This window comes from Henckelia pumila, chromosome 2, assembly GCF_033568475.1.
Source record: "Henckelia pumila isolate YLH828 chromosome 2, ASM3356847v2, whole genome shotgun sequence".
Taxonomy (NCBI): Eukaryota; Viridiplantae; Streptophyta; class Magnoliopsida; order Lamiales; family Gesneriaceae; genus Henckelia; species Henckelia pumila.
In genome coordinates, this window is record NC_133121.1 from 120,742,970 (window position 1) to 120,769,327 (window position 26,358).

The window sequence follows — 26,358 nt, forward strand, 5'->3', positions numbered from 1 at the left end:
ACAATTCCTGTCAGATCAAATAGAACACATACAAATTCGTAAATCCAAAATACAATTTCAGAATGATGAGAAATGGAATATATACAAAATCGCAAAAATTCGTAAACCCAGGAGATAATTTGAGGAAACATAGAATATTAGAAAATCATGAATCAAAACCTACAAAAAATATAGAGACTGAGATGAATAAAATTATCAGTTTCGTTTCCGAGTATGGTGTAAATTGGGAGAAGGAGCGGCCGTTTCATTGAGGGGTAGTGAGCAGAAGTGGGAAAACGGGAAGAGAATGTGAAGAAGTTTGCGGAACGTGGAGTGGGTAAAAGGTATCGGATAGAAAAATTGAACAAAACGTAAAAAATAATGGTAAAAAAAAGGGGTAAAATTGGAAATAAAAATGGTGTCCTCACAACGGCAGTTTTTATACCTCTCTCAACTATTATAAAATAGTAGAGATGAGTGTTTTTTTAATTCGTTATACATGTAATTAACTCAACTTGATGCCACATTGACATCAAATCAGTTAGTGTATGTGCCTTAATTTTTATATAATATAGATATCTAAAAATATATACAATATAATTTATTACATAGGTGTTTTTTTTATTGAGGATTTAGTTATACAATGACAAAGTTTTAAAAAATGTAAAAAAACTATTCAATTTTTTTCAAAAAATTTAATTTAAACGTACGTGGCATAAGAATTTCAAGTTCATTTTTATTATTCTGAAAAATAGAAACAAAAAAAAAACCTTTGATTTCATTACTTCGATATACTAATAAGTTCGATTTTTGATACATAATTTAAATATAAGATTGAGCTTTCTCGAAAAAATAAATAAATAAAAATTCAGATTGAAATGAAAATAGGCACATCTTTGCTTGTATTTGAATCTCTGTGGGGGCTAATTATGGAATTTCACTATGTAACGGAGCCATTTTGAATTTCAAAAATCTTACCGTTGCTAATAGAACGAATATACAATCCCCAACGGACTCCGCGGCTTCGAACAGAAACATTTTCCTCTTTTCTGCGACATCCCATTTTTCACCAACAGATTCTTCAGAAAAATGGAGGAGAAAGCGAAATCTGCAATGGATGCATTCGAGAAACTGGAGAAAGTTGGAGAAGGAACGTACGGTAAAGTGTACCGAGCGAGAGAGAAAGCCACTGGGAAGATCGTGGCCTTGAAGAAGACCCGTCTTCATGAAGATGAAGAGGGGGTGCCCCCCACCACTCTCAGAGAGGTCTCGTTGTTGCGTATGCTCTCCAGAGATCCCCATGTCGTCAGGTGATTTATATGAATAGCACTTAACGTTACGTTTCGCTCCCTTTTCATGTGGATTTGTGTTATTTAGGGTTTCGCAATTTTGGATCCCTGATCGATTTCTTGATTGTTTGTGATGGATTCTCTGTGTGTAATTTGTGATTTTTCTAGGTTGCCTTTGGCACAGGTCTCGAGAGTTTGAGACGTTTTTCGAGTTAAATTTCTGGGAATTTAGTCTTGGGTTTACTCTATTTCAATATAGTTGTTCTTTTGTTTTAACTCTTTCAGAGACGAGACTAGGTATTAGGTTAGAAAACTTCATGGTTGTGAGATCTTTTGCCCCGGTTCATGTGTCCAAGTTCCTGATTTTGTTTGGGTTTCTTGTGACTTATGAATGACTATTCTTTATATTATCTCTGTTTGTCTTTGTTCTTCATTTCTCTAGTTTCATGCTCAAGCCTGTGAGTTATACTAGTAATTATCTACAAATAGTCAACCAATAATTCACTAGTTTAATCTGATTTTTTGCTAATTTTCCAGTTATTTATTGTTTATTCAGTTGTTGGTTTCTTTTCCTGCGTTTCATTTCATGAAGACAAATGTTAACTATGTATACTCTGTCAGACTTTGTGAATTTGTGCTACACGTCGTTTCACATATTTTTTTCACAAATTTCCTTTTAAATAAACTTATGCAGGCTGATGGATGTGAAACAAGGCCAGAATAAGGAAGGAAAGACAGTTCTTTATTTGGTGTTCGAGTACATGGATACTGACCTTAAGAAATACATCCGGAGCTTCCGTCAATTCGGAGTAGTTCCAGCTGCAACTGTGAAGGTATCCACAGCTTCTTTACTCGAAGGAATTTATCTTTCTTGTATTGATGATGTTATACTTGTGTATGGCTTGAATCTATTGTTGTTTATACACAGATCCTAATGTATCAGCTTTGTAAGGGAGTTGCCTTTTGCCATGGTCATGGTGTTTTACACAGGTAATCCATGGTTTTCTCAACATATTTAACACCATCAATCTCAGTTCTTAGTATATCCATTTTATCATGATATTCATTATTCACCATTTCAATCATGTAGGGATCTTAAGCCGCACAATCTGTTGATGGATCCCAAGACAATGACACTTAAAATAGCTGATCTTGGATTGGCCAGATCGTATACAGTACCCATAAAAAAGTATACTCATGAGGTAACATTCTGGCCTAGACAGCAATTGTCTAATCAGATAACTGGATTGATGTCTTTTACGATTGCATTATTTCACGTTCTTCTTCCAGATATTGACCCTCTGGTACAGAGCTCCAGAGGTGCTTCTGGGTGCTACACATTACTCACCTGCAGTGGATATCTGGTCTGTTGCCTGCATATTCGGTATAGATCTTTTAATCCTCCCTATACCACGTTGTATGTCTTAATCTTAAATCTTAAATAAGTTAAGAGAGCATTAAAGTAGTTTCTTCTGTTTACTAAAATTCAGCTGAGTTGGTGACAACCCAACCTCTTTTTGCTGGAGACTCTGAGCTTCAACAGCTTCTACACATATTCAGGTTTGATAACTGAAAAAGAAAGAATCACGTATCTTCGATTTTGGCTGCATTTTAACTTCTTAATGAATCTAAATTCTGAAACAGATTTTTGGGTACTCCAAACGAAGAAGTGTGGCCCGGTGTGAGCAAGCTTGTGAACTGGCATGAATACCCACAGTGGAGTCCACAGCCACTTACTTCATTGATGCATGATGATCTGGATGAGGATGGACTAAACCTCTTATCCGTAAGCTTTGTTTAATAACTACTTGTCAAAATCAAATATTGCCTTAAAATGTCCTCCAAGATTATTTGTTTTTTTTTATGGTTCTTAATTTCAGGAAATGCTGCACTACGAACCAGCGAAGAGAATTTCAGCCAAGAAAGCTTTGGAACATCCTTACTTCGATGATCTTGACAAGTCTCGTCTCTAAATCCCCTTACGTCGTCTAGGTGTTGTGGTGAAATGAATTTGAGTCATTTACTGCTCGACTCGAGCATGTAACATCAATGTTCTCAACTTATGGATTTATTGTCAAATTGCTTGTCTAATATGCAAGTGGATGGAATCATTAACCAGTCTGAAAATTCAATTTTACATTCTCATCATTAATCCTGTCAAAGAATTTTCTTTTAAAAAAACACCAATTTAATTAGCTGATGTACGTTGTATTTATATTCATATAATATTTGTAAACAAAATTTCCCTCAACCACTCATTTCGAGGATCTTCCCCTGCCTGCTTACGTAGCTTCAATCTAATCTAATGTTAAAAATATGTGAATGTGTTTTGTCCACTTTACAGACAGAAACCTTTGTTTATGGAACACAATTTGCAAGCTGCAAAAAGACAAGAATGAAAACCACCTGGTGGAATCAAGTCGGTAAAAGAATCAAATGCAAGAAGAAAAAGCATACATTTAAAAAAAGCATACTGCATGCATCATCCTATTCATAAAAAAAGTTTACACCGGTACATAAAATTACAAGGACTATGAGGCATCACACTAAATTTCAAACATTACCTAAAAACAGACAAGATGTTAACTTACAGATTTTGATTCACTAATTATTTTGATCTTTAATACCAACTGCAAAAAATACTAGGGAGCCAATTTTACAACAGCTATTGAAAATGGGGGTTCGGAGGACAGTCCTAGGAGCCGATTTTGGTGATGTCCTTGCTCGATCGGTTATACTTCATGTGGCTTTTAACGAGCTGGCCAGCGGCAATGGCTGACATTAGAGAAAGCTCTCCTGCTAAAACTGCACCGGATACTATGCTGGCTAGGAGCCGAGAATTTGCACCAGGTGATTCGTTGCTGGCACCCTTGACACCAAGCAGGTTGAGACAAGCTGATTGCGATGCTAGTTGAGTTCCACCACCGACGGTGCCAACCTGAAAAGAAGTACACTAGTCAAACTTCAGTAATTGGGGATTGATGCCACTTCAATCCAAAAGAATAACCTAGAAGGTGGGAGAGCACACTTCTAACTTCCATCACTTGACAATTTATTATTGCCCCGTTGTGGGACATGTAATGTCACAATAACTACTAAAGATGCTGTTGTTAACCTATTCCGGCCTAACACAATAACTCCCTTGCAGGTTCCCAAACAAGATAACCAATGTTAGGCTATACATACACACAAGACGCGAGCCAAAACTCAAAAAACCTAACTTAATTAGGTTGGAGTCCTTTTTCCAATTTGCTGTGAAGTCGAATATGTAACGAAGGACGTATGTATTGTCGCCAAAGAGATGCTAAGTACCTCAATGGATGGCATGGTTACAGAAACATGAAGATCATCCCCATTATTAACAGCCTCCATCATTGTAATGCAATGAGAACTTTCGATGTTTTGTGCTGGATCCTGCCCCGTGGCTATAAAAATTGCCGAAACAATATTGGCTGCATGTGCATTGAAACCACCGAGAGCACCAGCAATGGCAGAGCCTGTGAGGTTCTTGAGCATGTTTAGCTCAACAAGAGCAGGCACGGTAGTCTTTAACACCTTCGTCACCACGTCTCCCTTTATTATAGACTCGCAGACAACTGATTTTCCACGCCCTTCGATCCAATTTACTGCAGCAGGTTTCTTGTCGGAACAAAAATTTCCTTGGCCAAAAAATACAAAATAAGTTCAGTTAAAGTGACTTGAAAAGCTTCATATAAGCTCTTATATTTATACTATGGAAAGAGATGCTACACACGACGCTATCCTGATACATGAGAAACTGTGCTAACAAGAACCATTGTTCAAGGAAATGAATCAAGTCTCTTTCGAATGAGGAAAAGTTTTTAAATTTCTTCAGTCAAATTTACTCACCTGAAATCCCAATAACATCCATATCAGGAAAATCATTTTGAAGGAAGTCTAAAACATTCTGAACACCTTTCGAAACCATGTTCATCCCCATGGCATCACCTGTGCTGCAGCTAAATCTAATGTACAGATTTTTCCCCGCAATAGCACATTGAATTCTAAGGAGTCTTGCAAATCTACTTGACCTGGTCCAACATTGAAAATTCATACATTTCCAGTAACATAATCGAATTGGATGAATATAAACATATCAAACAAGAGCAACTTAACAAAGCGTCAAGTGTCCGGAAAAACCACCTACTCAAGAAAATGAAAGCAATATCAGCACAGCAACATAGCGAGACTCACAATGAATCAATTTGACCGCTGAGTCTTTGTTCTTTTTACAGCCAATCATTGGTTAAATGGGGAGACATTATCAAAAGTTTATGTTAACGGAAAAGGTCACACATTCAATACACCTTTAGAGCAATAAGATAGGAATTCCATTTATGTAAATTGTTTCCGTAAAAATAATACAAAGTCACATGTGAAAAATTATAACTCCGGGACGATAGTGACACTACATCTTTCCTTAGATAGATGCCAACGAATCAAGACGCATTAAGAGCTGAATAAACCCAACGATTCCACATGCAAAAATTACTCAAAAAGAAAGAAACAATGAGTGAATGAACGAAAGAAAGAAAGCTTGCTTACTTGTTAAAAACAACAGACAATGAATCGAAATTGAGAGGGTCCTCCAAGAAAAACTTCAACTCCGCCGCCCTTTTCGCCGACGGGAACCTCACCACCGGAGCTCTTGTCATCCCATCCCGGAGAATCACACAGGTGGCACCTCCAGATGCGTAGATCGCCTTGCAACCTCTGTTGGTGCTCGCCACCAAGCAACCTTCTGTAGTAGCCATCGGCACCGAGTATTCGCACCCATTCAGAAACAGAGGACCCGCGATCCCCACCGGAATCTGCACGTAACCCACCGGCATCTCGCAGCATTGCCCCAGAATGGAATCGTAATCGAATCCTTCCAACGGCAACCCCTCCAACGACCTACTAGTCAGCCGCTGCAACGCCTCTCGCCGGATTTGAGCTGCTTTGAAGCAATCCCCGAGCTTCGACTCAAGAGAGTACGACGGGATTTCCCCAGACACCACCGATTTCACAATATCCTCATCTTCCCCCGAACACGACGGGTTGATCGCAGGACGGCCCATGGCGAAATCAGAGCACCGAGCGTCCGTCCGATCCGGGTCTTCCTCCCGAAGAACGAATCTCCCCCTGACCTCCCCGGCCTCGAGTTCGTTCCTCGAAATAAACGACTGAACGAAATCAATCCCGAAGAACCCAAGAAGGTAAATGAAAGAAGCAATGAGAGAGAAAACCGCAGCTAGCTCGGACAGCGTGAGTACGTGCAGCGGAGTGGAGTTACGGATCTTGTCCCTCCACCGGTGCAGAAGAAAGTAAGCCACGGAGAAAAAGAGGGTGAAGAAAACAGCGTTGGTGAGGTACAGCGGCAGCGGAAGCGCGTCGGATGCCTTGGTATCGGAATGGACGCCGGAGGCAGCGGAGCAACGGGCGGCGTGGGAAGATTTCCGTGGCCTCCGGCGAATGTCCATAATTGGATGAATAGAGAGAGTGTTTATAGAGAAAGAACAGATAATGGACAACAAAGGAGGAGCGATGGAGTCGGCACTATGGAGGCTTTCCTTTTATAGCGGAGAAACACACCCAACCCCAACCTTTTGCATGGCTTCTTTTCCATACAAATATATTTTATATATATATATATATATATATATATATATATATAGTCATGATACACTGTACACCAGTGTGCAAAGATTTTGTGTGCACCGCGAAATGTTCGTGCGAACATCTAAAAAAAATCAGATGTTCGCGAGAACATCTTCACATGGTGCACATAAAATCCCTGCACACTGGTGTGCAGCGAAACAAGATTATATATACATATATAAATATAATAAAAAAACATTAATGGTGTTTTCTATGTTGTGAAAATTAAAAATTTATGATAAAAACTAAAAACTTCAAAACTCAAAATATATCAAATCAAACACTTATAAAATTTTTTCTCTAAAATTGTGTGTATTTCAATTCAAATATTGAGGCCTATTTATAGATATTCAATTGAGAATTGTCCAAAAAATAAATATGTCATCCTTTACATAATCAAAAACTAAAATATTATCACATCATCATCACAATAATTTTTAACCTAATTTTAATATATAATTTTCAATACTCCCCTTTTGATGATGATCGTGATATTACGTGTTTGTATACTGACTCGTTAAAAACCTTACAAGAAAAAACTCAATGGGATAAAAATCATAGCAAGGAAAAAAGAGTGCAGTCATGTAAACCCCCCCTCATGTTAACACGAGTGACTCTTCACATATTCCGTAGATTGTGCATCCCGAAGTTATATTTATGCTTTCTGAATATTGCCGTAGGAAGCGAAGCGCCTTTGTGAAGAGATCTGATGAGTTCTCACTTGATTGAATTTAACAGATATCAATATCATTATTCTTCTCAAGCTCTTGAGTGTAGGCAAAGAACTTTGGAAGATATGTTTGGTTCTGTCACTTTTGATGTATCATTATTTCATTTGAGCAATACATGCAGCATTATCTATTGATAATTAGGGGTGGTATACCGTACCGTACTGCACCATACCATACCAAAATATTCATACCGTATACCATACCAAAAATTATGGTATAAGAAAATACATACCGATACCGTACCAAAAATTTCGGTATACCGAAATTTCGGTATGTAAAACTTACATACCGATTATACCAAAAATTTACGGTATACTGAATCTCGGTACGGTAACGATATTATACCGTTCGTACCGAAAAATAAATTTGAAAATATAGGTTATCAATTAAAAATCATTAAATTTAAGAACAAAATATAAAGTCTTTATAAATCATAATTATCCAACAGACTAACACTACTACACTGGCCATTAAAACTTAGTTAGCATTGACATGTTTCTGGTCCATTTCTTGGTTGCAATTTCATCTCCCAATATAGCTTGCCTCGCCAAAACAACATATCAAAAGTGTCATCAATATGAACAAGATCCTGATCAAATCCCAGTAGCTTTCTCACAAGTCACAACTTCAGAGAGTGTTCTCCAAGTAAGAGTTGAAACAAAATATATCGTGCCCCAAGTTAGTTACATGATCCAATCCTATTTTTCTTCAAAACACAAACAAAGTTTGTTAGATAGAAATAAGTCAAATAACATGAATTAAGCTAAAACCAACAAGTACAACAAAAAAGTTGAAACCCAACAAGTACAACAGATAAAATATCAAGTTACAAGTTCACAGTAACATGGCCTTTTAACATTAGAAATATGATTACAAAATAAAATAAAATAAATGTTTCCAATTAATATAACTCAACTCCAAGATTTATCTCCAAAACTAGTTCAACAATTCAAATCCAAATTTAAACTTTTGTTACTATAAAATCTGAATTAAACCTTTATCAAAACTTCAAGAACATTAAAAAATATCAGAAGATGAAACCTCTAAAGAGTCAACCCATACTTCAAGAATAATATAAAAATATAAATAAACAATAACAATTGAAATTATTCCAATACAAAATAGTAGGGTTGTTTCCCTTCTTGTATCGGCATTTTTGCAAACCAAATTTCATTTTATGCACAAGACTTTCAAGCAAACAGGTTCTCAACTGCTGCCAATTTAACAAATATTTTTATCACTCCAAAATTATCAACCAAAACCTTTAGCATCAACAGAAGACAAAATTTTAAAGACTTTATGTCAACTTCACTTATAAATAGAAATATAGTCTTACGCTTCATGTTAGACTAAAGTGGAGGTGGAAGAGGGAGACCAAGGACGGTCTTGAGTTGCATTTGCAGCTGTGAAAAAAAAATTATAAATTGATAATGAATGTTATAATAAAATAACCATAAGTATTATTAGATAACTTCAAACCAAATAATTTAAAAAATCTTACTTTTTTCAATTTATTCAATTTCTATAAACAATTCAAGTTCATAATCTTTAGGATCTTTCCAAAAGCTAAAATTCTCTCCTCTTAGCCAATCATTAGTGCACACCAATGCTTCTACCATTTTAGGACTCAAACTACTCCTAAAAGGATCCACTACTCTCTTACCCAAACTAAAAGCGGACTTACTAGCAACGGTTGAAGATGGGATTGCAAGAATATCCTTAGCAATAAGTGAAAAGGATTGGATACCGATTTTCACTTCCTTTCCACCACTCTAAAATATTGAAAGATAAGTTGGATATTTTCTCAATTTTATCAGCAAGGTATTTATCCTCTTCATTGGATATCTCTTGAAGTTGTTCCTTTTCATTTTGTGTTTCCACATCATCAAACAATTCATCACAAAGACCACCACCACCACTACCACCATTACCACCATTATCACCACAATCTATTTTCATACTTTGACTCTCAATATTCAAATTATCATTAGCCCCTTTGTATTCCATCCACAAAGTTACCAAATTTTGTTTGACCTTATCAACAAACTCTTGGACCCTTGTAGGGCTACCTCCCAATTTTTTGATGCTAACTTTAATCTTTTTAAGCTTGTTCCTAGGGTCCAAAACATTTCCCATGAAAACCAAAGGATTAATAGTATCTCAATTACCCCAATACTTCTCAAACATTACCTTCATTGCAGCTGCCAATTATTTAAGAATAGGGTCAGAATCATCATTCTTCTTTCTCTCAATCTTAACTTATAGTGCAATCATTGATTGGTAAATCAATTGAGAGGTTGGACTTTTTGATGCACTTAGTTCCAAAGTGGCATCATAAATTTTTTTTAAAAATGTACAAAAACTTTTGCATCATCCCAATCATCTTTCATCGGAGGCCCTATCCTTTTATTACCTTTGTCATCTTTTTCATAAAAATAATTCATAAAAATCAAACATTCTTCAGTCATTCTTTCAAAAACTCTTCTATACTTCAAAGCAACTTCAGGCATTTTATAAGTTGCATTCCATCTTGTTTTAACATCCATAGGTACCGTTGACGTACTAAAAAACTTGGCTAGCACAGCAAACTCCCTAAATTTGTTCAATCTAGATGGAGAAGAATGAATAAAAACAACTGCATGGTATATGGCTTTAATTGAGGTATTAAGTTCCTTCAAGCCATCCTTAACAATTAAGTTCAATATATGACATGCACACCTCAAATGCAAATACTTTTCTTCAAACAACAATGTATTTTCACTTTTCATTCTTCTTCTCAAGTAATGAATTGCAGTATCATTAGATGAAGCATTGTCAACTACAATTGAAAACACTTTCTCTATCCCCCATTCTCTCAAGCAAACCTCAACCATTTTACCAATTTTTTCCCCAATGTGACTAGTGATTTTTGTGAAGTTTATTATTCTTTTGTGTAACTTCCAATCATTGTATAGAAAATGAACTGTGACTACCATGTAATTCATGTTTTGAATGGACGTCCAAGTGTCAGTTGTAATACTTACTCTTTGGTCATTAATCACACTTTGAATCTTAGCTTTCTCAACTAAGAATAAATCATAAACCATACCTGCAACTTTCCTTCGATTAGGAACCATGAACCTCGGTTGTGCTTCATGCATTAAACTCACGAACCTCTTCCCTTCGAAAACCTGAAATGACACTTCGTCGATGATCACATACTCGGTCAATTTAATTTCACACCTTTTTTGATTAAAAGTATGAGGAATCAAGGCAGTATTTTCCTCGTTTGTCAATATGGTCTGAATTTTATCACCCTTACTCACTTCGTAGAGCGGACTCAACTTACACCTCTTTACTAAGTCGTTTTTTAAACCACAGGTACATCCAGAAACTGATGGGATCTCAACTTTACAGTAATTACATACCCCTATATTTTGTAGGATCTCATCATCCAACTCTCTCTTCTTGTTTGCAAAATGTTCCCAAAATTTACTCATGTGCCTCTTAGGAGCAGTGGGGGGGTTTTGATTTCGAAGCTTTTCTTACTCTCTTTCGAGCAGTGGACTCCAGCGTTTCAGATTTTGTTGTGTTTTGTGTTTGGGATGAATTTGGCAGCATGCTAGAGTCCATTCTGAAAGAAAACCAAACACTTAACTATATTTCACAGCTGGTATGCTATCTACATTAATTAAAACAAAACAAGTTTATTTATTGTATTTGTCAAGTTTTTTTTATTCTCTCGGCTAAATCAAGTGAATGTAAAGACCTAACATTAACATTTTATTGTTGTCAAATCAAGAATGAAAATCTTGTTTATGTCTTTGATTTTGGTTTTCATTTTTCATTAAAACATTTGCTTCAGGAAATGCCGTTAATCCAGTGGGTCGGGATTGATGATTTTTTATTAACAATTCGTTGTTCTGTTCCGTCACAAGAAGACATGCAATGAGTTTAGAATATCTCGTAAAACCACGCACTCTATACTGTTGCTATAGAGTTATATTTGATGCGTGAAAAGTGGAAAATTTTTTCTCAAACATTTCCATCTCTATGACTTCAAGTCCACATAATTTTAATTGTGAGATTATTCGATACATCGCAGAATTATAATCACTGACTTTTTTAAAGTCTTGGAATCTCAATGTATTCCATTCATCATGGGCGGTCGAAAGTATCACTTTCCTTATATGCTCAAATCTTTCTTTCAGCCGTTTCCATAAAACCATTGGGTATTTTTCTGTGAGATACTCACATTTTAATCTTTCATCAAGATGTCTAAGAAAATCATAGACTTTGTCTTTTCTTGTGAGGATGATATATTATTTTCTTTGATGGTATCACTTAGACCCAATGACTCAAGATGCATCTCTACATTGAGATTTCATGACATATAATTCTTTCCAGTGATATCGAGCGCAACAAATTCAATCTTTGCCAAATTTGACATGGTGGTACTAGAAAAATAACAATGCATTTTATTAGTTAATTTTCATTAACATGACAATACAAAATAATGGAAGGACGAAGATTACAAGTGCGTGTACAAATAGAGAAAAAATATGTGGTGGAAAACCGCTGGTGAGTACAAGACTCGTGAGCATGATGATTATAATCGTTATGAAAAATAGCTTTAGAAAATCCAAAAACTCTATCTTCTTCTTCAAAAAAAAAACCGAGGAGAAAATATTTTGAAAGAAAGAATGAATTTGGTGTGATTGAAATGAGTTTGAGTGAACATATTTATAGGCAAAAAACTAGCCGTTTATGACCGTTTTGTGACCGTTTGGAGTAAAGAAAATCGAGTATGTGTTGAATAAAAATTTGTGATCATCATGTAATGTATATAATGATAATCATAACTAAATAATTATGTATATCATATCACATTATTATAATGAGGTGTCATAGACTCATATTATATAATAATGTGCAAGTATACAAATAAAGTTACTATATATATATATACACAATAAAATTATATAAGCAGTAGTGTATAATCATATCATGTTATTATAAGGTCGGTGTCATAAACAGCCTCTTATATAATATCATGAAATTATACAAATAGTATATATACATAGTAAAAATATATAAACAGTAAAAATGAATATTTTTACTTGTTGAATATTTTTGACTTTTTTTTGTATTTTGGAGCGTCGGTAATTATAGATAACCTTCGAGCGATCGTGCTCATAACGTGTTGTGAAAAGTAAAAATTTATGGTAAAAACTAAAAACTCCAAAACTCAAAATATATCAAATCAAACTATTATAAAATTTTCTCTCTACAATTGTGTGTATTTCAATTCAAATATAGCAGTCTATTTATAGATCCACTATTAAGAATTGTTCAAAAAATAAATATGTCATCTTTTATATATATATATATATATATAAATATACCACTAACTATTAATTTTGATAAATGACAAACGTTCGGTCCTGCGATAGGTCACACCTTAACGAATTCTTGGTTCCAGACTCAGCTGGCAAGTTTAGCCCATGCCCATCTGAGGATTTGAAATCGTGTGAATATGATTAGCGTTACTTGAAAGTGATTAAGGCTTGTATTGTTGTGGACCACATGATTTACTACTAGTCCATTCCATTCTAAAATTCCTTGTTTCATATGTTGGGGGTCACACTTGTAAGAAGATGGTATTTTGCCTTTCTAATGAGTAATATCAATTTTCAGTTACAAGATAGTTAGAAAATTTGTTATTTTAACAAGAATCATCACTCTTAAAATAAATTAATTAGCTAGGTTGTGCCTCGACACAATCAAAACTCTTATCATAATGTTAATGTTATTTTTATGAGACGAGTATATTTGACTCAAATCGAGTCATTGACTGATTTGAAATGATAAAATTTAAATACATTGACATACGTAATTTGAATAGTAATTTCCGAAACAAACTGTGTATCCCTAACAAATACATAATTGCAAAAAAATAGTTAGGTGGTGGATACGTGTAAGGGTAGAGTGACAGCTCTAAAGCAAATTGTCAACAATGAACGAGAAAAGAAGACAAGTATTTTATTTAATTACTGTTGACAGAGGAGGGCTGGAGGAGTGGACAACCAAACAAAAGACAGCACACTTTTGCACCTGATGATCAATTAGACCTCTGCCTTTTTGCCACATTTTATCCTAAAAATATATATATCATTTATATTCTTGTATATAATCAAACCACGTATAATTAAAGATTTGACTTGGGCACTTACTTTGAGCATTTAAAGTTAGTGTTAGCTCATTGAACTTCAATTTTGCAAAAGAAGAGAGCGCACATGAAAATTAAGATTTGGATATGTTGAGTTGGTCGATTTTGGATTTCAGCACAGTAATTTGTAAAAGTTTGATCTTTATACAATGATTTGAATTTTTTATTGTTTTGGTAGTTTTTACGAAAACTACTGAAATCATCGAATATTATTCATTTAACATGGATATTTTATGATATAAGTCATATTGTGCAAATAATGCTTGTATTACACATTGTTTCGAAGCTAGTTTTACTAGGAATTTAAAAGAATAAAATCTCTCGATGAAATTGTATGCATGCGTGTGTGTACCAGATTTTTCATATTGGGCCCATTGTTGTGGGTTGATCTCAACTCAATATACAGTTATATTAATCTGACCTGTGAAATAAATACTAAGCTCAATCCACTTATCTAGGCCCAAATAAGTGAGACCAGTTTAAGCCAAACTGGGCCGAAAACGATAGTGGATATAGAGGATTTGTCGTCATGGACTTTTCCTAACTTTGCACCCAATGTTCATAACAAGTCCAAGGTGCCAGATATCATGCCTCTATTATTAAAAGTTTGAAGACATTTAAATATAAAAATAATACTCAATTTGTTCCACCCATTTATTTTTATGTACATTTCACATATTAAGAAGTGTTTTGAAATGTAAAATTTATAAAGCAATTTCTCATAAAATAATTGCACAATTAATTAATACTATTAATTTAATAATGAGAAATTAGTAAATATATAATTGTGATGGAAGAAAATAAAAATATAACCTAAATGAGTGAGACGAACAGAGTAAGTAAAAACATCAAAACTCCATCTTTAATGATATATTTGGCGTTTAAACCTCTTAATCCATTACAAAAGAAAAATGCTAAATGTTCACCTTGTAATTTACATTTTTTGACTTATAACAACTTACAATTCTCTCGTTAATATAAAAATATCCAAGATAAGAAATAAATATCTCGTCAGTCTAGTAAAAAAATTTCTATCACCAGTAGACGCCACGGCGACAGAGACTGACGCTACGGTGATGAGGGAGTATACGAGTACCCCGTGGAGTCGCGCTCCAGCCGGTATTGTATATTCACTGACGTCCCTGAGCAGACTGTGTTTTAAAGTGATTTTCATAAATCATATTTTGTTATATCATTGTTTTCGTATTGAACGTTAGCGCTAACGTCCAGTATTTTTTGCGTTTCTGGACACCTCATTCGATGAGACAGTTGCAGGTGGTGTACTTTCAGGACTAGGATCTAGGTGGAAACCTGGAAGAGCTACGAGATTGGTAGTTAGGTAAATTCTTTTTTTTTATACAGATTTAATTTGATTGAGTTGTATATTCTAAGTTATTTAACGGGTTATATTATTTCGGTAGAGTTATTTAAATTTCTGCAGCTTATCTTTGATATGATTAAATTTCATGCTTAATTAAACTTTAAACTCTGATTAATAGTGGATGTGGTAAAAGTCGCTATGGTTGCATCCTATTGAAGTTAAATTTCGTAACCAACCTAACGAGCTCCAATAACATCTAAAAGCGGAATACAAAATAAAGAACAGAAAGGATATCAAACCAAAAAACGGGTGAAGAATAAAAAATAGATCATATATTATAAAATAAAAAATATGAAATTGATGACAAACCAAGAGATGAAAATGTGTGCTTGAAAGGTGCAAAAAGTGGGGAAAAGGTGGATATAAGCCTCACGTAGAGGAGCCAATGAGCCCAATGGTTAAGGGTGAGGGCCTGAGACCAATTGATTTGAGGTTCGATTTTCGCTGATGGCAAATATGTTTTTTAATTTATTTAGATAGATTTAAGTAGTTTCATGACTAGAGATAAGTAATTGTGAAGGTGGCGGAGAACAGAGGTTTTCCAGCGGGTGGCCGCCGAGGGTTTTGACCGATTGGATGAATAATGAATTGGATCGATTGAAATCTGAAATCAATATGATTAAAATTTAAAAGAGAAGACGAATTTTATTTTTCTTGATGACAAGCTTGTGATGTCTGTTATTTTTAACAGGTTTATCTCTTTCATTGGTCGGAGATTTTTTTCTCTTCTATATTTTTGATTGTTTCTTCTATCCCTTATGGGGTCAACAACAGAAGCTACGAGAGAAATGGAAGATCTGTATCATAAACTGACGTTGGAGGGAGACGAAGGAGATGCGCTCGAATTTGAACAAATCCGAGTAGAAACTACCAAAAATGACTTGCAAAGGTGTGTTCTGGGGCTTTTCTTGACATATAGACCTCTAAATTTTACAGTGATGAAAAACACTATGGCATCAGTTTGGAGACCTGTTAAGGGAGTTTGTATCAAGAATCTGGGACCGAATATATATTTGTTTCAGTTCTACCATGAATTGGATGTACGAAGAATGATGGAAGATGGCCCGTGGATTATTTTATCAACATCTACCAGTTAAGGCTCAATTAGAATTTGGAATTAATCCCCAACAAGTACCCCTATTTTCAGTTCACTTTTGGGTCCAACTTTATGACATCCCTAGTGGATTTGTGTTTGAAAAGGTAGCTCAAGATATTGGGAATTTTGTTGGATGTTTTATCTACCGACCAAAATAACTTCGTGGGTGGTTGGCACGTTTATATGAGGATTAGGGTGGTTGTAAAAGTTCGCAAACCCCTTAAAAGACGCATTAAGATCAAGAAAGAGGGGGAAACTTGGAGCTGGGAAAATTTTAAGTACGAGAGATTAACCACGTTCTGTTTCTTCTGTGGCATGCTTGGTCATACAGACAAGTGTTGTGAAAATATTTATGATTATCCAGATAAATCAGTTGAAAAGTTCTTTGGAGTGTGGCTTCGGGCACCTAGCAGACAACTCAATAGGGATATTGGAGAAAGACGGCTCCGATCGGAAGTCCGGTCTGGTAAGGCCAGAGAGTCTAATACCGATTACCGATCACGGAGTCCCGAAGGATGGCCATAGTTCAAAATTTTGGTAATAATTCATTTGATTATCATCATTTTCAAAAAATAATGATGACATAGGGGAGTTAATCGGTATGGTTTTCTGGAAAATTATGTGAGAGGGAAGTAAAAAGTTACTGTAGAGATGGAGGAGACAAACAACTTTGCACCAAATAAAGAATATTTAATTGTGGTAAATTCTAAGAGAAGACAAATTGAAGGGAAAGTAATAATGCCATATCATCTATTGCGTTAGAAGTCCAATCGATCGTACATACCAATTTGGCCCAAAAAACTTCATGGTGGCGAGAGAGGTGTTATCGAACACATTTTTACTACTCGAGTTCGAGCTCGATCGAGTAGTAAAATATGTGCTCGAGCTCGGGCTCGAGTAATAGTTTGAGTATTTGAGCTCGAGCTCGTGCTCGAGCTTGAATTAAAAATATATATATAAATTAAAATATAGGAATGAATAAATAAATATAATATTATATAAATAAATAAATATTTAAATATAATAAATAAATAATATATATAAATATTATAAATAAATGAATAAATATATAAATATATATAATATTATATATATCATATATATATTTTTTATATATGTGCCTTATCGAGTAGCTCGCGAGTTATTCGAACACATATATTTAAAGCTCGAATCGAGCTCGATTGTGAGTTTGAGCTACTCGAGCTCGAGCCCGAGCTCGATCAAATCGAGCTCGAGTCGAGCTTTGACCGAGCTACTCACGAGCTACTCGCGAGTAGCTCAGCTCGTTTACACCCTTAAGCGAGACCTAAAAACAAGACTCACCAGGAACTATTCTATTCCATGCTAGAACTGTCGTGGATTGGGCAACCCAGAACAGTTCATGAGCTTCTGGACCTTGTGTCCAAGAAAACGCTCAGGTTTGTATTTTTAATGGAGATAAAGATCGATGGAGTGAAGATGGCGTATGAAGGATTATTTGTGGTTCCTGGAGTCAATCATGGGGGAGGAATAACTCTTTTTTGGCAAGAACAACACATGGATAAGTTGTTGGCGTACTCTAATAACTTTATTGATTTTTCTATTTCAATCCCGGGTATGATAGAATGTATGTTAACTTGCTATTATGGTTTTCCAAAAAGGAACCGTAAAAGCCATTATTGGGAGATTTTGCGTACTCTTTCAAAAAGGTGTTCGCTTCCATAGTGCTGTATAGGATATTTTAAGTTATCACAAGCGGAAAATAAGGTAAATTTTGGACATCCCTTGAATCTTATTAATGGTTTTCGACAGGCTGTCGATGATTGTGGCCTGGTTGATCTAAGTATGCAAGAGCACATGTTTACTTGGGAAAAGAGTCGAGGTACTCCTCATTTTGAGGAAGAAAGATTAGACAGAACATTGACCAATATTTTATGGATCCGTTTTTTGAAAATTCATAAGTACAACACCTGGAAGTGATCAATTTGGATCATAGTACTATTTTCTTAAATCTTTTGTATTTTGAGCCACATTGGTACCATAGATTTAGATTTGAGAATTCTTTTTCTTTGAGCCTGAATGTAAAGGAATTTCCAAGCAAGTATGGGAGAAAGATGAGGACATTGAGGAGGTGGACATCATTGGTCGTGTTGAGAATTGTGGGTGTGAGCTACAAATTTGGGAGAATAAGGTGAGACTAAGATTTAAAACCATGATTAATCAATGCGGATATCAACTAAAAGATCCGAAATTTTTGAGGGTTAATGAGATCTTACCCTAAGGGTAATATCCAAATCATGCATCCAATGATTCGTATTTTTATACATAGATTTAATTAATGATATATTGTTGATGTGCCAAATCATGGAACATTAGATCTATCATTGGGGTAATATCCATATGCTAGGTTGAACTCAACGACGTTGGTTATCTGCCAATTATGATTCTCAAATTATTAAGACTAAACATAAACTTGATATGTTATTGGCTCAAGAAGAGGATTTATGGAAACGATGATCCAATATTTTTTGGCTTCCAGATTAAAAGCAGAATTCGATGATGTTTTTTCACTAGAATCCATCATGCAAACTTTTTGGCAAGAATATGATCTCTGAAATCATTGAATTGTAATTTTTATTTGCCAACATAATTGCTAACCACTGCCCGCATCGGCTCCCAATTATTTGGAAAAGACGCCAAAAAAATAAGTTCACAAATCTCATCATCAAAATTTATTTCAACTGTTGTCAATAATAAAACAATCGTGTTGAATTCATTGATATGTGCTGCTATTGAACCGCCTTCATCCATCTTCAAGTTAAATATTTTTTTTCATCATATGTACATTATTATTGGCTCATGACTTCTCGTACCACATTATGTGTTACGTTCTGTGTTAGGGTCAATCGAATAACCCCCAACACATGTCGATCAAGAAGCTATCACTCATCGACCTCCATTTTTTATGGTTTTTTCCCAATAGAGATTGATGTAGCTTCGTTTATACAAATAATCTCTAATATGTAAGCATCAGAACGTAAATTCTGGACAATCAAACTTGTTGATGCCAGGGCCAGATTTGTCATTTCTGGTCATCATTTTGCCTTTAAAAAAGTTCAAAAATATTTTTCTGACGTGAAAGTTCAGACAAAGCTGCAACCACATAACATACTCATAATTTTAGGAAATTTTACACCAAGACTCTCATACCAGTTGTTACGGAATCTAGGCCATAATATCGGATAAATGACGAACAATAAATGCCCACAAATTATGGAATAAAATAATCAAATAAAACACCAAATATTTACGTAGTTCACCCAATATAGGCTACGTCTACGGCTGCTGCAAATCATTTATTACCGGATAAATATTAAAAATGTATACAAAACACTTTATTTTACATTATCCCAATCCCCGAGTATTACTGAGAAATTATTTTTCTAACTCACACAAGAGACCTTAAGAAAACCCAAGAAACTTTTTTCTTTGTTTTTTTTTCTTTTACTCTCGATGTTTTTGGGATGATATAATGAGGAACGAATGGGCTGTATTTATAGGTGCAAACTCGAACACATTATCCATCAAACACGAAGCTGGAGTCAATAAGTTTGTGTTGCACGTTTTATTTGAATTTTCTCACCTACCAACATTTATGGCACCACCTAACAAAAAATGGTAACAAAAATGGTGTCCTACCATAGGTGATTTCTATAGGTTTCTCAAGTTTAATAAAAAAAGTAACAGTGTTTGGATTTATAAAAAAATGAGATTTGGATTTGTAATTGAAATTCTATTTTGGTGTTTAGTAAGAATTTAAAATATAAAAGTGTCAACTGATAATAAATTTTTTTAGATAAATGAAATAGTGAAATTTGCAAAGAAATTTTGAAACTATTAAGTTATATAAATATAATTCTTAAAAAAATTATTATAATTTTTAAAACTCGAATCATGTGAAATCCGATCAATTTCATAAGAATTTCATGTAGTTAAATGAAATCTCATCAAATACGAATTCTATTTTGAAATCTTATTTCATCAAACATTAAAATGTTATTTATAATTTTGAATTCCATTAAATACGGTTGAAACCTGCACGCCAAACACAAATTTAAAAATATATATCTAAAATGTTATTATTATTATTATTATTATTATTATTATTATTATCTACTCCTGTCTATCTATCTACTTATAATAAAACATGAATAATTGAAAATGAGCATTTTTCTTGCCCTTTACCGATAAGAAAAAATACACCCGTCATTCTTTGTGCTTTACAACACCTAAGGACATCCCCAATGATTGCTATTTGGGCTGCCATTAGGGGTGACATGTCGAATGAGAAAGAGCTTCTCCCATAATGAGATTAGCTCTTTCTCTATTAAAGCAAAAGACGCTCTTGAATTCAAGAACGCCCTTTGTTGTTTTTTTTAAAAATATTTTTATTGTTTAAATATATATATATATATATCAATATTAATGTTATATATTGATGTAGCCAAAAATCATTTGTACTCGACACGTTGCTTCCGCAAAGTTCGGAGTATCAATAAGTCCTTGTATGTTCTCTTGGGAGATCTTCAGTGGGTTGTTCCTACTAGGGCTGGGATCGGGTTGAGATCCGTCCCGTAACCCCCATACCCAATTCCCGTCCCGATAACTATTGGGAATAAATTTTTCTTCTCGATCCCGTGCCCAAAAATGTCGGGACCCGAATGTTCGGGATCCCGAATATTCGGGATCCCGTCGGGTCGGGAAGAGATATCCCGAATAAATATTTAAAAACAACTTGATTAATTTATATTCTAATAAACTTTAGAACAATCCAAAACAAAGACAACATTTGATCAAGCCATTTCAACATCAAATTTCCCAAAAAGAACAACCAGATTGAAGAATCCCTCCCACAAAAGAAACACAAAAGAAAAAAAAACAAGATTTTCAAATCATTGAAATGATCAGTAACTCACTCGTTGAAACTGGAGTCACCTTAATAATTACTATCATATCAAGTCATTGTATCATTAATGATTAAACCATCAACGAGCTACTCTTCCACCATGAAACCATTTGAGTTTACACTTGAGGATGATGCATTACTTTTTCTTGTGCATGAGGATACCTACAAACAATATATAGCATATAATCATAATCTATAACAAGATTAAAATTTACAAATGAAAACTAAAAACAAAATTTACCCAACCAAGGAGTTGCTAGAAATGCAACATTACATACAACTATAAATATATATCAACCACCAACTTACCCAACTCTAACTTATTGAGCCACATTCTTCTCCATGAACTTCAATGACTAAATAAAATATATGCATTTCGGTTAAAAAAATCCTCATTTTGTAAAAGTTCATGCATTTATTCTCCTTGCAATCTCTAAAAAAACAATGATATTTCAAGAAGATTTTGACAGTGCACAACCTGATATCCCAAATTCAAAGGCATATGCAAACCCAACTTAAAAGCCCGAATCTCAGCTTATGCACATGCCACATAGAAAATTAGCATTACAAATGTTTTGTAGAAAAAAGAAAAGGCATGTACAAAATATGAGAAAATCAAATCCCAAAAACCTTATTTAATTTCAGCAAATTTGATACTCATCCAGCTTGAACAAAATATCAAACTATTAATAAGCATAACAATAAAAAGAAACAATTTAAACCAGTCGGATGAATAAAAGAAACCTCACCACCTCACCGAAATTGAGGAAGTGGCAAAACAGAGAATCCTTGAGCTTGCAGCAACCACAGTTAATGTACGTGTACCCCTTCAAACAGAGCAATAAGTTTAAAATCAAGCAAACAACACATCAATTTCATAGGCAATTCAATCATTTCGCAAGCCAAATAAAATCATTCAACTTCATCAAATGAAGAAGAAAACACAGAATATCAAATATTTTGTCAAACTCGATAAAGCTCAACACTACTAAAAGCAAACAGAAATGGAAAGCACAACGCGGAAATGAAAAAAAAAACAAAAGATTTTTTTTCCAACTTACAGATTGAGGAATATCCAATTACTTCATTGACGATGGAATTAAATCAAAAGAATTTAATTTACCTCATAGTGTCCTTTTGTAGTGGATTGAGATTTGAGGGGAACCAAGATTCCAATAAAAATTTGACTTCCAATTGCTAGACTAAGTTAAGAACAGAGAAGAAAGTGAGTGGCGGCATTGAGAAGTGAGAAATCAGAAGTTGAAAACTTGAAACCCTACGGTGGTGGTTAATAAAAATAATATTATTAATATAAAAAATAATATTATTAATATAATCGGGTCGGGACGGGATTCCCGTCGGAATAAAACTAGCTATCCGATCCCTATCCCGATATTGGTCAGGACGGGACAAATCCCGACAAGTCGGGTCGGGAGATTTTTGGGACGGGAGCGGGATGAGATTCGGGAAGGGTCGGGAATTTGGGTAAATTTGCCAGCCCTAGTTCCTACGTCACAAAACAAAGTCAGAGGAGCCGGAAGGGTTCCCGACGAAGGCACTCTGACGCTCAAGTCAATGATTACTCAAGGAATAATAATCGAGAGTAGAGCGATAAAGTGCAAAAGAAAGTGTGTACCTTAATTGTGATGCCCGGGACTGAGGAGGCAGGGAGTGATCGCCGGTGCCAAGAGGTTGCACGGACAATGAGCGGCTCCTAGTAGGCTAATAGGCGGAGGGAGACATGAATGAACCAATCCCATGCCGGATTGAGAGGGGATTCTGAAACTGTGTAGGTATGTGACTACATAGTTGAGGAGGGCTTAAAAGATTTCATATGTACTGCTCATATCAAGAAGGTGCATCTTCTTTTCGGGAGCTCATCACACAAGAACTCCAAAGTTAAGCATGCTTGACTTGGGTCAATTATAGGATGGGTGACCCCTTGGAAAGTTTTCCAGGGTGTGTGTGAGTGAGAACATAAGCACACCAAAAAGACACGTCTTGATACAGTGGGATGTTACAAATGGTATCAGAGCCGACCTCTCTTAGTACGGTATGGTTCGGGGACGAACCAAGCGGAAGCTGGTGGGCATGTGACGCCCGGGGCTGAGGAGGCAGGGAGTGATCGCCGGTGCCAAGAGGTTGCACGGACAATGAGCGACTTCTAGTAGGCTACTAGGTGGAGGGAGACATGAATGAACCAATCCCGTGCCGAAATGAGAGGGGATTCTGAGACTGTGTAGGTATGGGACTACATAATTGAGGAGGGCTTAAAAGATTTCATATGTACTGCTCATATCAAGAAGGTGCATCTTCTTTTCGGGAGCTCATTACATAAGAACTCCAAAGTTAAGCGTGCTTGACTTGGGGCAATTATAGGATGGGTGTGAAAGAGTGGGTGCCCGGTGAGCCAACTTGTGGCTAAGGGCTTTGATGACTCTTTGTATAAACAATCTTTTGTTTAATATAATTTACACTTTTATTAATGGCAATGACTTTATCTTTCTTCATATTGTTATATTGTGATATACTATTGTTGTTTTGATAAAGACCTTGAATATACTATAGTGTATGTAAGATGTGGTAGAACATGGAGATGTCTATCATGAAACACATCTTATAGTCACTGTGTATTCTAAACTGTTCCTAGTCGATTGAGCCGTCCGATAATAAGGATAAGGATCGCTCGAGTTTGAGACTAGCATTTGCGATGCAGAGTACCACGTTTCATTGGTAAGGAACATAGAGATGTTCGAAGCATGCAAATGGATATTCATACGATGAATGATCGAACTACCCTATCCGGACTTTCCAAGTGGTTATCACTTATCGAGTGGATAAAGTCCGCGGTTTTGGTTGTACACCATTAGTCCTTACTACTTGAAACATCATTGAGACTCTATATGCTAGTACTGTGCTTTGAATCGTTTACCGACTCTATTGGGGTCATCAGGTGTCGGGATTGGGTACAGTTACAACACATATAGGAGTTGATGCTTTGTTGTCAAGGATTCACCACATACTTGCGAGTGTGGATATCCTATGCGATCTGAGGAGATATTAGTGTGACGAATCTCTGGCCAGAGTACATGATGTGATTTAAGAAATGGTTTCTTAGTAACACATGCGATGTCACTATTTGATCTTCAAGATGTATTGCATAGTTATCGAATCTCGAACGACTCTCGATATACCAATGGTTGTTGATTCGATCGGGATATATGGATGAAGGGACCGTACTGTACGCTAACCAAAATCTATTGGTTCTTGCAGACACTATCAGTGATACCTAGGGAATCATGGGGCGATGTTGCTAGGCGCTCTTACCATGATTCGATGGGCAAGTCAGAAATTGTTGTTCCGAGTCACAAGGAGTTGTGAGCCCACGGCTAGCTGTATCCCTGAACCATTGAGGGTCACACAGAGTAATGGATTTTTAATCCCCTTGAGATAGTTAAATTTAAAGAGTTAAATTTAATGAACAAAGAAGTTGGACTTCTTAATTATGAGTAGAAGAGTAAAATTTCCTAAAATGACATAGGGATGGGCATTTTTGGAAACCACTGAATTCGGATTCAGAAAAATTTATCTTGATTTTAAAAGGTGCAGAAATGGTTTCTGTGCACATTGGTGAAATCGGTTTATCAATCGGAGTCATGATGAATTTTATATTAATTTCTGAACATGCGGGCTTTGCTTGTCGGGCTTGAACTTATGACTAATGGGCCCTAAGCTGTTAGCGGCCTACATTATAAATAAGTTATTGCAGTACAGAAATTAAACACAACAGGTCACAAATTTTCGAAAAACCCTAGTATTTTTCCTCTGAAGTGGCCGCCCCCTTTTCCCCTCTGCTCGGTAAAATCCAGTCTGTGAATTTTGAATTACAGTCTGGTTTAACGGATCAAATTCGTTAATTCTCTTCGTAGAAACTTCTGATAGATTTTCTAGTGCAATCTATTAGAGGGATTAATTATCCGTTCGTGGACCTGATTGAAGAACAGTTCGTCCATCAGTTCCAGGGATATACAACAAGAGCAGAGCAATCTGTTGGTGTCCATAATCTCGTTTCGAGATTGGAGGTAAAAATTTATAATTGTTATTTAATTTTTACACACACAAAATTTAATCGTAAAAGTTTTGATACCCATTATGGAATCGTTCCATATAAAATTTTAAACTTCCGCTGCACCGGGTATCAATTCTGATTGATCTGATCGCCGCGTTCTCCAACATGGTGACCTCCTGAAAAGTTTTCCAGGGTGCGTGTGAATGAGGATATAAGCACGCTAAAAATACACTTCTTGATACAGTGGGACGTTACATTAATAATGAGGTAACTTGAGCTATTTATAGATGTTTGGAGAGTTTCACAGGCTTGAGCCTCTTATGGGCTTTTGTAGAATTCAGGGTCTGCTTGAATTAAATATATATAATATTTAAATAAGCTTGGGCCTCAAAAATATTTGGAGCGAACCTTTATGAATGGGCTCAGGCCCAGTTGAATTTTTAGGTGTAACCTTCAAAAAATATTTGGAGTGGACCTTCAAAAAATCTGGAGCAGGTGTTCATCACAAATTACTAACGAGATTATTTCTGAATTTTTTGATGCAGTATTTGTACGATCGCGTATCAAAAATAAACGGAGGAGAGACAAAGTTACATGGCAGGTAATAATTAATTGTACACCATGTGCCCATTATTATTTCTCTCTCTTGTTTGTATTTCATGTATCGGTGGGTTCCCCATTTTGTTTGTTCTTTATTGCTTCCTATTTACCTGAGTTGTATGTATCTATGTGTGGATCTTTATTTTCCTTCGCAAAAAATTTATTGTCATGTACGTATGTGCGTATCGTGTGTATACGGCCTCTATCATCCTCGACACCAAATTTATTCTCATCCACTTTCACTCACGGCCAATTGGGGCGGCGATGTCCATTAGGCGGCAGTAGCAGGAAAGGCGGCAGCGCTCGGCGGTCGACTTCCAGCCTTGGAGTAGCTTCCGATCACTCCTAATTTGGCTCGATGGAGGTTGCGTCGCCATGGCATTTCTGTGCGAAGATGGT

The 26,358-nt window shown here is 35.5% G+C and overlaps 2 protein-coding genes across 2 annotated transcripts; one reads left to right on the top strand and one right to left on the bottom strand.

Moving 5' to 3' along the window:
• Positions 1-1,021: 1,021 nt before the first annotated feature.
• On the top strand, positions 1,022-3,375 carry LOC140882599 (cell division control protein 2 homolog D-like). The gene is made up of 8 exons (XM_073288689.1): positions 1,022-1,289; positions 1,963-2,101; positions 2,197-2,258; positions 2,359-2,470; positions 2,559-2,652; positions 2,759-2,828; positions 2,913-3,054; positions 3,149-3,375. Exons 1-8 carry the CDS (start codon positions 1,069-1,071, stop codon positions 3,239-3,241), a joined length of 933 nt encoding a protein of 310 aa, XP_073144790.1. The 5' UTR covers positions 1,022-1,068; the 3' UTR covers positions 3,242-3,375.
• A 357-nt stretch (positions 3,376-3,732) lies between these two features.
• On the bottom strand, positions 3,733-6,854 carry LOC140881301 (3-hydroxy-3-methylglutaryl coenzyme A reductase 1-like). The gene is made up of 4 exons (XM_073286491.1): positions 5,835-6,854; positions 5,139-5,320; positions 4,581-4,927; positions 3,733-4,206 (listed from the first exon to the last, which is right to left on the bottom strand). The coding sequence occupies exons 1-4, from the start codon at positions 6,749-6,751 to the stop codon at positions 3,964-3,966; spliced, it is 1,689 nt and encodes a 562-aa protein (XP_073142592.1). The 5' UTR covers positions 6,752-6,854; the 3' UTR covers positions 3,733-3,963.
• Positions 6,855-26,358: the final 19,504 nt, after the last annotated feature.

What these genes read in the sequence shown, in the direction of transcription:
- LOC140882599 (XM_073288689.1), top strand. Translation starts at nt 1,069, where the DNA reads ATGGAGGAGAAAGCGAAATCTGCAATGGATGCATTCGAGAAACTGGAG. An exon ending in TTCCAGCTGCAACTGTGAAG is followed by an intron (nt 2,102 to 2,196) that starts GTATCCACAGCT and finishes GTTTATACACAG; the next exon opens with ATCCTAATGTATCAGCTTTG. An exon ending in GTCTGTTGCCTGCATATTCG is followed by an intron (nt 2,653 to 2,758) that starts GTATAGATCTTT and finishes ACTAAAATTCAG; the next exon opens with CTGAGTTGGTGACAACCCAA.
- LOC140881301 (XM_073286491.1), bottom strand. Translation starts at nt 6,751, where the DNA reads ATGGACATTCGCCGGAGGCCACGGAAATCTTCCCACGCCGCCCGTTGC. An exon ending in TTGTCTGTTGTTTTTAACAA is followed by an intron (nt 5,321 to 5,834) that starts GTAAGCAAGCTT and finishes ATGTTGGACCAG; the next exon opens with GTCAAGTAGATTTGCAAGAC. An exon ending in GGATGTTATTGGGATTTCAG is followed by an intron (nt 4,928 to 5,138) that starts GTGAGTAAATTT and finishes TTTTTGGCCAAG; the next exon opens with GAAATTTTTGTTCCGACAAG.